This window comes from Mobula hypostoma, chromosome 8, assembly GCF_963921235.1.
Source record: "Mobula hypostoma chromosome 8, sMobHyp1.1, whole genome shotgun sequence".
Lineage (NCBI taxonomy): Eukaryota > Metazoa > Chordata > Chondrichthyes > Myliobatiformes > Myliobatidae > Mobula > Mobula hypostoma.
The window spans coordinates 14,680,850-14,693,668 of record NC_086104.1 but is presented as its reverse complement, the minus strand read 5'-3'; the positions used below and the strand labels follow the sequence as shown (position 1 = coordinate 14,693,668).

General features: G+C 42.3%; 1 protein-coding gene across 2 annotated transcripts in view; it reads right to left on the bottom strand.

Annotated features, from left to right (window-relative positions):
• Positions 1–1,111: 1,111 nt before the first annotated feature.
• Positions 1,112–12,819, bottom strand: part of tfb2m (transcription factor B2, mitochondrial) — a 31,181-nt gene continuing 19,473 nt past the window's right edge. The window contains exons 9-10 of one of the 2 annotated variants that reach the window (XM_063055481.1): positions 5,507–5,655; positions 1,112–3,880 (exon numbers count right to left, since the gene is read on the bottom strand). In XM_063055481.1, coding sequence (XP_062911551.1) covers positions 3,688–3,880; positions 5,507–5,655 — 342 coding nt within the window. In that variant the 3' untranslated portion in view covers positions 1,112–3,687. The remainder of the gene's footprint in view (positions 3,881–5,506; positions 5,656–12,819) is intronic. The other variant, XM_063055480.1, reaches the window with a different exon arrangement.

Here is a 12,819-nt window from a genome sequence, read left to right as displayed (position 1 = left end):
CTGTTGCTGGTACTTAAGCATTTTTCGCACTATCTTAGATTGTACTGTAACCTTTGCACCGTTCTGCTGTTTAGCACTCATTGCTGTATTCAATATTATTACGTGTACTGTTTACTCACTGAGCATTATGCAAGTAAGGTTTTTCATTGCACCTTGGTGTATATAATAAACTTATCTGGATCATTGGTTTATCAGAGTTTTATGGCTCTGGGTCTCTACTCACTGGAGTTTAGAAGAATGGGGCAGGGGGCAGAGGAAGGGGTTCTCATTGAAACCTATCAAATTATTGACAAGCCTAGACAGAGTGAATGTTAATTAATTGTGGGGAGTCTAAGACCAGAGGACACAGCCTCAGATAGAAGGCTGTCCCTTTAGTCAGAAGTTGGTTAATCTGTGGAATGCATTGCTACAGATGCTGAGGAGGTCAAGTCATTGGGTATACTTAAAGTGGTTCTTGATTGGTAAGGGCATCAAGGTTACGGAGAGAAGGGAGGAGAATCCGGTTGAGAGGGATAATAACTCAGCTGTGCTCAAATGGCAGAACAGACTCAATAGGATGAATGGCCTAATTCTGCTCCTATGTTTACACGTAAAGGGATATGGGTGTCCTTGAATACTGAAAAGCTATCATTACCAAATGCAGCAGGCATTTAGGAAGGCAAATGTCTCTTTGATTTTTTTTATAGCAAAAGGATTTGAGTACAAAACTACAGGACCCAAGTGAGACCACACATGGAGTATTAGGTACAGTTCCAGTCTCCATAGTTTAAAAAAAAATAAAAATAAATAAATAAATATATATATATATATATATATATATATATATATATATATAGACACACACACACACTGCAGGAGTGCAGCTACAATTCACCAGTTTCTTAGGGTGACAGATATGTCATAGAAGAAAGGATAAAATAAGCAGATTTAGAATGAAGGCAACCTCTTTCAAATTTGTAGAGTTCATTGAATTTGGAGGATTTTCTCCCACTCATCGTGAATGCCACTCTCTCGAAATAAGGCAACATAAAACAGAAATGAGAAGACATTTCATTATTCAAAAGGGTGACCTATCTTCCACATTTTTTACTTCGGATTGCATTCAAAACAGATGTATAATTCCTGCATATTTAAAGACCAAGGAATATAAGGAAAGGATAGCATAATGGTTTTGAATGGAAGAATAGTCCTATTCCTGCACTTATTTCTCAGGTTTTTATCTTATGAGCATCATCTAACAATATCAATATATACAGAGAATAAAAATAAAAAGCCAAAACCCCAATGAAAAATCTCAACGTTTTTACTTGGTGTACAATATTCATGCCAAACTTTACTTTTCCACCGCTGTTACCTGTACATAACTGTAGCTAGAACTGAAGTGGTATTTGCAAGCCAACCCTATCAGGGATAAATGCACTGTTATATATTTACTATCTGAATCATAAGCCTTCTAAATGTTTAACCTACACTGGCCTGCAAAAGTTTGGGCACCCCGGTCAAAATTTCTGTTACTGTGAATAGTTAAGTGAGTAGAAGATGAACTGATCTCCAAAAGTCATAAAGTTAAAGATGAAACATTCTTTTCAACATTTTAAGCAAGATTACTGTATTATTTTTGTTTTGTACCATCTTAGAGTGAAAAAAAGGAAAGGAGCACCATGCAAAAGTTTGGGCACCCCAAGAGATTTGAGCTGTCAGATAACTTTTACCTTAATTAGCTTGTTAGGGCTATGGCTTGTTCACAGTCATCGTTAGGAAAGGCCAGGTTATGCAAATTTCAAAGCTTTATAAATACCTTGACTCCTCAAACCTTGTCCCAACAATCAGCAGCCATGGGCTCCTCTAAGCAGCTGCCCAGCACTCTGAAAATTAAAATAAATGATGCCCACAAATCAGGAGAAGGCTATAAGAAGATAGCAAAGCGTTTTCAGGTAGCTGTTTCCTCAGTTCGTAATGTAATTAAGAATTGGCAGTTAACAGGAATGGTAGAGGTCAAGTTGAGGTCTGGAAGACCAAGAATACTTTCCAAGAGAACTGCTCGTAGGATTGCTAGAATGGCAAATCAAAACCCCTGTTTGACTGCAAAAGACTTTCAGGAAGATTTAGCAGACTCTGGAGTGGTGGTGCACTGTTCTACTCTGCAGCGACACCTACACAAATATGACCCTCATGAAAGAGTCATCAGAAGAAAACCTTTTCTGTGTCCTCACCACAAAATTCAGCATCAGAAGTTCGCAAAGGAACATCTAAACAAGACTGATGCATTTTGGAAACAAGTCCTGCGGACTGATGAAGTTAAAATAGAACTTTCTGGCTACAATGAGCAAAGATATGTTTGGAGAAAAAAAGGGTGCAGAATTTCATGAAAAGAACACCTCTCCAACTGTTTAAGCACAGGGGTGGATCGATCATGCTTTGGGCTTGTGTTGCAGCCAGTGGCACAGGGAACATTTCACTGGTAGAGGGAAGAATGAATTCAATCTTTTACCAGCAAATTCTGGAAGCAAACATCACACCATCTGTAAAAAAGCTGAAGATGAAAAGAGGACGGCTTCTACAACAGGATAATGATCCTAAACACACCTCAAATTCCACAATGGACTACCTCAAGAGGAGCAAGCTGAAGGTTTTGCCATGGTCCTCACTGTCCCCTGACCTAAACATCATCGAAGATCTGTGGATAGACCTCAAAAGAGCAGTGCATGCAAGACGGCCCAAGAATCTCTCAGAACTAGAAGCTTTTTGCAAGGAAGAATGGACAAAAGACCTCCAAACAAGAATTGAAAGACCCTTAGCTGGCTACAGAAAGCATTTACAAGCTATGATACTTGCCAAAGGGGGTGTTACTAAGTAGTGACCATGCAGGGTGCCCAAACTTTTGCTTCGGGCCCTTTTCCTTTTTTGTTACTTTGAAACTGTAAAAGATGGAAATAAAAAAGTAATCTTGCTTAAAATATTGCAGAAATGTGTCATCTTTAACTTTATGCCTTTTGGAAATCAGGTCATCTTTTACTCGTTTAGCTATTCACAGTAACAGAAATTTTGACCAGGGGTGCCCAAACTTTTGCATGTCACTGTATTTTTCCTTTTGTCACAATGAAAGAATAATCTAGTACCTTCAATTTATTTTTGCTCCTGAGGCATTTGACCTTTTATTAAGAGTTGCAATTCATCACAACAATACCCTTAACCAAATTCTGAAGAGATATAATTTAAACATCTGGTGAGCCAAAAGAATTCAAGTGGAAGTTACATTATGCAAGTTATACATATCAAATAAAAAATTCACTTGAATAAAATGTCTCCACATTTGAATATATCAAATTATATATTAATATATAATTAATATATCAGTATTTGAATTTACCCAGACTCCCTGCTGTGTCCAATCCTATGTCAACCATGTTCTCACAGAACTTTAAAATATGGCCATTTTGAGTTCAACAGTTTACACCCAGGCCCCCAAGACAAATGAGGAAAATGCTGAATACAGCATATAACATGGCTTACAACAGAGTGAAACCAATTTAAGATTTCACTGACAGGTGCAATGAAATAGAACTATATTCAAGTGATACATAGAGGTATTCAGTGTCTTGGATGTGATTGCCAATGGGCAGTTGCATGCATTGCTACATAAAACTCTCCTGTTTCTGACAGTCCAATTTCTTTGAAGGTTTACATTTAGATGTGTGACACAGTTGAATGCATATTCTCCAAAACCTCGCCATATAACCAACTGTGAACAAAATCCTGAGAGTGTTTCATTGCTTCAAAGAGTCTTTTGTATTCCTCTGGAAACACATTTCCTGTCCATACATCCTCTGGCAAATCTAGTTGTCTCATTAATTTTATTCCTCCTCCAGGACACCAAGACCTATCAAAGATTTAAAAAAAATTGAAGAATGTTTACAAATTAGCATTTGGTAAACTATATAAACCCCATTGTGTTGGATATGATAAATAAGGCAATGATAGAAAACTAGTAACATCCCTTCTCAACTTTGAAAAGATACGCCCAACTTTGTTATGTTCTGTTTTCAGAATAAGTTGCGACAATAAAATCATACAACTATATATAGAAAACTCCACCATGGACAATCCCAAGCCCAGAATTGAAAGGAGGAGGGTTGAGCATGAGGCTAACAACCCAGTCCTATAAAAACCCAGAGCTACAGAAACACCAACAGAAACTCCAAAGACCTCGTCCCTGGGAGAGGAAGGATTTTCAATGGGCTGCACCAGAAGACAACTTGAAAGACGGCCCAGGATAGAGAAATCTGAAACCCTGCCAGCTGCACCAATTCCTCAGCCAAACCATCCAATTCTTACCTTCAAACTCAGGAGGCACAGGCAGCAATCCAGGGATTACTACCCTTGAGGTCCTGCCTTTCAGCTTTCTACCTAACTCCCTATATTCTCCCTTCAGGACCTCATCCCTTTTCCTGCCTACATCATTGGCACCAACATATTCCATGATTTCTGGCTGTTCATTCTCCTCCTTTAGGATGCTGTGGACCTGATCCAAGACATCCCCATACCCTGGCACCTGGAGGCAACATAACACTGAAGTGTCTTTTTCACGTCCACAGAATCTCCTGTCTGATTCTCTAACTTGGGAATCCTTATCACTACTGCAATTTTCTTCTTCACCCTTCCCTTCTGAGCCACACTGCCGGATTTAGTGCCAGAGACCTGGTTGCTGTGGCTTTCCCCTGGTAGGTTGCTCTCCCCAACAGTATCCAAAGTGGAATACTTATCATTGAGGTAAATGGCCACAGCACTACTCTGCACTGGCTGCCCATTTCCTTCCCCTTTCCTGACCCATCTACCTACCTCCTGCACACTCAGACAAGACTACCTCCCTGTAACTCTGAGATATCATCTCCTCATTCTGAAAGGTCATTCAGCTGCAGCTCCAGTTCCCTAACATGGGTTGTAAGGAGCTTCAACTTGATGCACTTTGACTATAAGATATAGGAGAAAAAATAAGCCATTTGGCCCATCGAGCCTGTTCCACCATTTCATCATGGCTGAAAAATTTTCCGTCTCAGCCCCAAACTCCTGCCTTCTCCCGTAAGCCTTCATGCCTTGACTAATCAAGAATCTATCAATCTCTGCCTTAGTTATCAGGCAGCCGAGAGGTCTCCCAGCATTCCCACATCTCACACGAAGAACATCCTTAAACTCATCCTCACTGTACCAGCTATGTACTAAAAGAAAGAAAAACTTGCTTGGAGCCTTTGCCCCTTCTTGCATAAGCTTCTTGAACCAAAGCCTGACGACTCTAACAATGCCCCACTAACACAATGACCACTCTACTTATACTGTATCTTGCTTTTAAAAAAATTGGCCTTTGCCATGTGCATAATGGATCATTATGACTGAAGCCTGGGAGAAAGTCCCAAAAGACCTTGAGCACTTTTTAAACTTTGTACTGCCTCTCCCATGAGTGAGTGCTGGTGATGATTGAAGTCTGCTGAAATCCACACTAGATACTTACTCCAATTTGTTAATCAGATTTGTTTTTCGTTTTGTAAGGCACTGCTTCAGCATCAATACCAGTGTGGTTGAATTGAATGTTGTTAAAGTCTCATTGAACAAGTCTTTGCGGGGTGTCAGTCGTACGAGACACAGATGGTCATCTGGCATCTGCTCAAAAGATATAGGTAATTTTAAGCTTAATTTTAAAAAATATTCATAAAAACATACTCTGAAGTTATAAAATCACCTAGAACATGAAAGAATTGTATTCTACTGAGCTTTCTATTTTTAACCTACAAAAAAAAACTTGTCTCACATAAACTTGCATCTTTCAAACAGAAAAAGTATTAAGGAGATGATAAATGTTTCGGAAATCCAAATAATGTTGGCAATGAAAAGGGCGGCACTGCTTCACAGCAGTTATTTGTAGAAATGATCCAATTCCCAGTCCCACACATTCTCTCCATGATAATGTGGATTCCCTCTGGGTACTCTGGTTTCGTCCCTCACAACGAAGACTGGTTGGTAGGCAGACTGGTCGGTAGGCAGACTGGTCGCTTAGATTAAGAGCAAATGGTTGGTAGGAGAAGAAGTATTCAATAGCCGTGAAACAAATTGGTTACAGGAATTGTAATGATGGTATTGCTCCAGAACTGCCATGACCTCAATGTGTCGAATGGCCTTCCCCTTTGAGAGATATAAATAAAGATGATGCAAAACTTTAATCTTCTGAAAAATTATTCAGGTAGAAATTAAACAATTAGGCACAATTGAACAGTGTGAAAAGTAAACCCACAGAATACCACATATACATTAGGATGAGAAAAAGCAGTCTGAACAACAATGGGCTCATATAGTCACTGCTTCTTTTTTAACAAATATGTAGGGACATTTATTAGTTCTAAGCAAATTTATTATCCAAGTACAGACATGTCACCATATACAATGCTGAGATTCATTTTATTGCATGCATACACAGTAGATTCAAGAAACACAATAGAATCAATCAACAGGATGGACAAACAACCAATGCGCAAAACACAACAGATTGTGCAAACCCAAAAGAAAAGGTAGTAATATTAAATAATATGCAATAAATATCAAAAACATGAGATGAAGAGTCCTGGAAAGTGAGTCCATAAGTTGAGAGAACAGTTTAGTGATGGGGCGAGTGAAATTATCCCATCTGGTTCAAGTGCTTGACGGCTGAGAGGTAATAATTATCCTGATTCTGGTGGTGGGGCCCTGAGTCTCCTGTACCTTCTTCCTAATGGCAACAGCAAGAAGAGAGAATGGCTTGGCTGGTGGGGGTCCTTGATGATGGATGCTGCATTCCTAGGACAACGCGCCTTATAGATGTGCTCAATGGTGGGGAATGCTTCCCTGTGAATGACTGGGCTGTATCCACTACTCTTTGTAGGATTTTACAATCAAGGGCATTGGTGTTTCCATACCATGCTGTGATGTGAACCTTCGCAAACTCCTAAAGAAGTAGAAACGCTGCTGTGCTTTCTTCATATTGGCACTAACGTGCTGGGCCCAAAACAGATCCTCTGAAATGACCACACTGAGGAATTTAAAGTTGCTGACCCTCTCCATCTCTGATCCCCCAATGAGGACTAGCTCATGGACCTCTGGTTTCTTCCTCCTGAAGTCAATAGTCAGTTCCTTGGTCTTGCTGATATTGAGTGAGTGTGAGATTGTTGTTGTTGCACCACTCAGCTAGATTTTCAATCTCCTTCCTATATGCTGATTCATCACCACCTTTGATTCGGCCAACCACTGGTGTCATCAGCAAAATTAAACCTGGAATTGAACTGTGCTTAGCCACACAGTCATAAGTATAAAATAGGTATTACAGCTTGGGGAGTCAGGGTTCGGAGTCCAATTCCACATCCTCTGTAAGGATTTTGTATGTCCTCCCCGTGAACACGGGGTTTCCTCCCCTAGTCCACAGATGTATTGATAGTTGGTTAATTGGTCACTGTAAATTGTCCTGTGATTTGCCTAGGGTTAAATCGGTGTGTTGCTGGGTGGTGGGACTGTTTCGCACTTTAACTCTAAATAATAAGTAAACTGAGTAGAACAGAGGGGCTAAGCACACAGTCCTGTGGTGCACCTGTGCTGATGTATTGTCGCAGAGCTGCTGTTGCCAATCCAAACTGAATGGGATCTGTAAGCGATGGAATAAAATATCCATTTGCACAAGAAGGTATTGAGGGCAAAGCCTTGAAGCTTATTGATTAGTATTGAGGGGATGATAGTATTGAATGCCAAGATCTAGTCAATAAAGAGCATCCTGATGTATGCACCTTCTCTGTCCAGATGTTCCAGGGTTGAGTGAAGAACCAATGAAATGGCATCTGCTGTGAACCTGTTGTGAAGGCTGAGAAGATCTGAGTCGCTTCTCAGGCAGGAGTTGATATGTTTTCATCATCAACCTCTCCAAGTACTTACACCTCTGTAGATGCAAGTACTACTGGACCATAGTCATTGAGGCAGCTCATCACGTTCTTCTTAGACACCAGTATAATTGAAGTCTGCTTGAAGCAGGTAGGTACCTCAGACTGCCGAGAAGTTAAAAATAGCGGTGAACACTCCAGCCAATTGATCAGCACCGCTGTTATATACTTGGCCAGGTACCCTATCGGAGCCAGATGCTTTCATGGGTTCACCCTCCTGACTCAAAGGATGCTCGCACATTAGACTCAGGGACTGGAATCACAGGCTCACCAGGGCTATGGGAGTTTGTGAAGGTTCCTCTGTTTTAAAACATAGAAAATCTACAGCACATTACCGGCCCTTCAGCCCATGATGTTGTGCCGACCATGTAACCTACTCTAGAAGCTGCATAGAATTTCCCTACTGCTTTACCCTCTATTTTTCTAAGCTCCATGTACCCATCTAAGAGTCTCTTATAAGACCCTATTATATCCGTGTCCACCACATTTGCTGACAGTGCATTCCACACACCCATTACTGTCTGTGTGAAAAACTTACCTCTGACATCCCCCTTGTACCTACATCCAAGTACCTTAAACTATGCCCCCTTGTGTTAGCCATTTCAGCCCTGGAAAAAAGCCTCAGGCTATCCACACAATCAATGCCTCTCATCATCTTATATACCTCTATCAGGTCACTTCTCACCCTCAGTTGCTCCAAGGAGAAAAGGCCAAGTTCACTCAACCTATTCTTATGCTCTCTAATCCAGGTAACATCCTTGTAAATCTCCTCTGCACTTTCTCTACAGTATCCACGTCCTTCCTGTAATGAGGTGACCTGAACTAAACACAGTACTCCAAGTGGGGCCTAACTAAGGTCTTATATAGCTGTAACATTATCTCACGGCTCTTGAACTCAGTCCCACGGTTGATGACGACCAACATACCATACAGCTTCTTAACAACACCGTCAACCTGTGTAGTAGCTTTGATCATGGGCTCCAAGATTTAGGTGATCCTCCACACTGCCAGGAGTTTTACCATTAATTTTATATCTTGTCTTCAAATTTGACCAACCAAAATGGACCACTTCAAACTTATCTGGGTTGAACTTCAATCTGCCACTCCTCAGCCCAGTTCTGCATCCTATTGATGTCCCGCTGTAATCTCTGACAACCCTCCAAACTACCTACAACACCCTGACTTTTGTGTCATCAGCAACTTACTAACCCACCCTTTAACTTCTTCATCCAGGTCATTTATAAAAATCACTAAAAGGAGTCGTCCCAGAACAGATCCCTGTGGGACACCACTGGTCACCGTCCTCCATGCAGAATACGAACCATCCACAACCACCCTTTGCCTTCTGTGGTCAAGCCAATTCTGGATCCACAAATCAAGGTCTCCTTGGAATCCTTGCCTCATTACTTTCTGAATGAGCCTCACATGGGGAACCTTATCAAATGCCTTACTGAAATCCATATACGCTATATCCACTGTTCTACGTTTGTACCTTCATCAATGTGTTTTGTTACATTCTCAAAGAATTCAATTAAGTTCATAGAAACATAGAAAACCGACAGCACGATACAGGCCCTTTGGCCCATAATGCTGTGCCGAACATGTACTTACTCCTACCATCAGGTAGGAGGTACAGAAGCCCAAAGGCACACACTCAGCGATTCAGGAACAGTTTCTTTCCCTCTGCCATCTGATTCCTGAATGGACATTGAATCTTGGATACTACCTCACATTATTTTTAATATACAGTATTTCTGTTTTTGCACGTTTTTTAAATCTATTCAATGTACGTAATTGACTTACATGTTTATTTATTATTTTTATTTTTATTTTTTTTTCTCTGCTAGATTATGCATTGCATTGAACTGCTGCTGCTAAGTTAACAAGTTTCACATCACATGCCGGTGATAATAAACCTGATTCTGATTCTGAAATTAGTTAGGGTTACCCATAGCCCTTTATTTTTCCAAGCTCCATGTATCTATCCAGGATTCTCTTAAAAGACCCTATTGTATCTGCCTCCACCACCATTGCCGGCAGCCCGTTCCACGCAGTCACCACTCTCTGCGTAAAAAACTTACCCCTGACATCTCCTCTGTACCTACCTCCAAGCACCTTAAAATTGTGCCCTCTCATGTTAGCCATTTTAGCCCTGGGAAAAAGCTTCTGACTATCCACACGTTCAATGCGTCTCATCATCTTATACACCTCTACATGCCCAGGTTCTACTTGTCGCCCTGGCTACGAAGGATGGGTCTGGCCCCACTCCCGCGCAACGCCCCAGTCAGCTGGTCATTGCCGGCATACCTGTCCTACATAGCGAAGTTCTTCCAGGAGAACGCCTTTGACCACAGGGCCATCAGGCAGTGGTCGGCACGTAGTGTCCTGCAGGCACTGCAGGAGAAGGACGTGATGGACACAGTGGGGTGGTTCCCTGAGCAGACTGTCCAGTTCATCTGGCAAAATGCCTCATCGCCAGATCTAACCAACAGGCACCAAGACCTCGCCTGGCTGGCGGTGAGAGGGGCCCTCCCAGTCAGAGCCTTCCTGTACGCCCGGAACGTCGTCTCCGCACCCCACTGCCCACGGGAGGACTGCAGTGAGGAGGAGTCTGTGACCCACCTCTTTGCACACTGCCAGTTGATGGACGGGCTAGTGTCACGGTTTATCCCCAGCAGCTGCGTAACAGAGGACTCTCTGATCTACGGGCTGTTCCCGGGGACACACACGGAGACCAACGTCCGGTGCTGCTGGCAGATCATCAACTCGGTGAAAGATGCTCTTTGGTCGGCCCGAAACTTGATGATCTACCAGCACATGGAGATGTCCGTGGGAGAATGCTGCCGACTGGCACATTCTCGACTGCAGGAGTACGTGCTGAGGGACGCACTGAAACTTGGTGCAGCCACCGCAAGGGCCCGGTGGGGAAGGACCACAGTATAGGTTTCTCCACCCGTGGGAGTGGGAGGGGTCGGAGGGTGGGGAGTATACCCCTCAACAATGAAATGATATGGTAAGCTGAACTACTGGAGTGCCACGTGGGTGGCTATAAATACGGATATGTACTGTGTATAATGCAAACGTATGTAAAGGATGAAAAGTTATGGAATGGTTTGTTGTATATATTTATTTTTGAATAAAGTATATTTTGAAATAAAAAAAAAATACACCTCTGTCAGGTCACCTCTCATCCTCTGATGCTCCAAGGGGAAAAGACCGAGTTCACTCAACCAATTCTCATAAGGGATGCTCCCCAATTCAGGCAACATCCATGTAAATCTCCTCTGCATCCTTTCTATAGTGACCAGAACTGAGCGCAGTACTTCAAGTGGGGTCTGTCCAGGGTCCAAGTTCATAAGGCATGACCTGCCCTTGACAAAGCAATGCTGACTGTCCCTAATCAGATTATGTCTCTCCAAATGCTCAAATCCTGCCTCTCAGGGTGTTCTCCAACAACTTGCCCACCACTAAAGTCAGGCTCACTGGTCTATAATTTCTTGGGTTATCTCTACTCCCTTTCTTGAACAAGGGAACAACATCTGAAACCTTCCAATCCTCTGGTACTTCTCCCGTCCTTATTGATGATGCAAAGATTATCGCTAGAGGCTTAGCAATATACTCCACTTCCCACAGTAGCCTGCGGTATATCTCATCCGGTCCCAGCAACTTATCTAACTTAATACCTTTCAACAGCTCCAGTGCAACCTCTTTCTTAATGTCTATACGCTCAAGTATTTCAGTCCGCTGTAAGTCATCCCTACAATCGCCAAGGTCCTTTTCACTGGTTAATACTATAGCAAAGTATTCATTAAGTACCTCCGCTACCTCCTCCGGCTCGATGCACGTTTGCACTCTCACTGCTATTGGTCCTATAGTTACATGGCTCATCCTCTTGCTCCTCACATACTTGTAGAATGCCTTGGGGGTTTTCCTTAATCCTGCTCGGCAAGGCCTTTCATGGCCCTTTCTAACTCTAATTTCATTCTTGAGCTCCTTCCTGGCACCCTTGTAATTTTCTACAGCTCAAACAGTACCTAGTATCTTGAACCTTTTGTAAGCTTTTCTTTTCTTCTTAACTAGATTTTCTACATCCTTTGTCCACCATGGTTCTTTTACCCTACCATCCTTTCCCTGCCTCAATGGAATATACCTATGCAGAACTCCATGCAAATGTTCCCTGAACATTTTAAGTATATAAAGGGTAAAATAGAGTTGAGGGTAGACATAGGACCAATAGAAAATGACGCTGGAGATATTGTAATGAGAGACGCAGAGATGGAAGAGGAACTGAAAGCGTACTTTGTGTCAGGCTTCACAGTGGAAGATGTTTGCAGTATACTGAACATTCAAGCATGTCAGGGAGGTGAAGTTTGTGCAGTGAAAATTACGACTGAGAAGGTGCTCAGGAAGCTTAATGGTCTGAGGGTGGATAAATCTGAACCTGATGTTATGCTCCCTTGGGTTCTGAAGGAAGTAGCTGGAGAGATTGTGGAGGCATTAATGATCTTTCAAGAATTGATAAATTCTGGCATTGTACCAGATGAATGGAAAATTGCAAATTTAAGAATCCGCTATTTAAGAAGGGTGGGAGGCAGCAGAAAGGAAACTATAGACCTGTTAGCCTAAACACAAAATACCCTGCAGATGCTGGGGTCAAAGCAACACTCACAACACACTGGAGAAACTCAGCAGGTCGGGCAGCATCCATGGAAGCGATCAGTCAACGTTTCAGGCTGGAACCCTTCGTCAGGACTGAAGAGGGAAGGGGCAGGGGCCCTATAAAGAAAGTGGGGGGAGGGTGGGAAGGAGAAGGCTGGTAGGTTCCAGGTGAAAGACCAATAAGAGGAAAGATAAAGGGGTGGGGGACGGG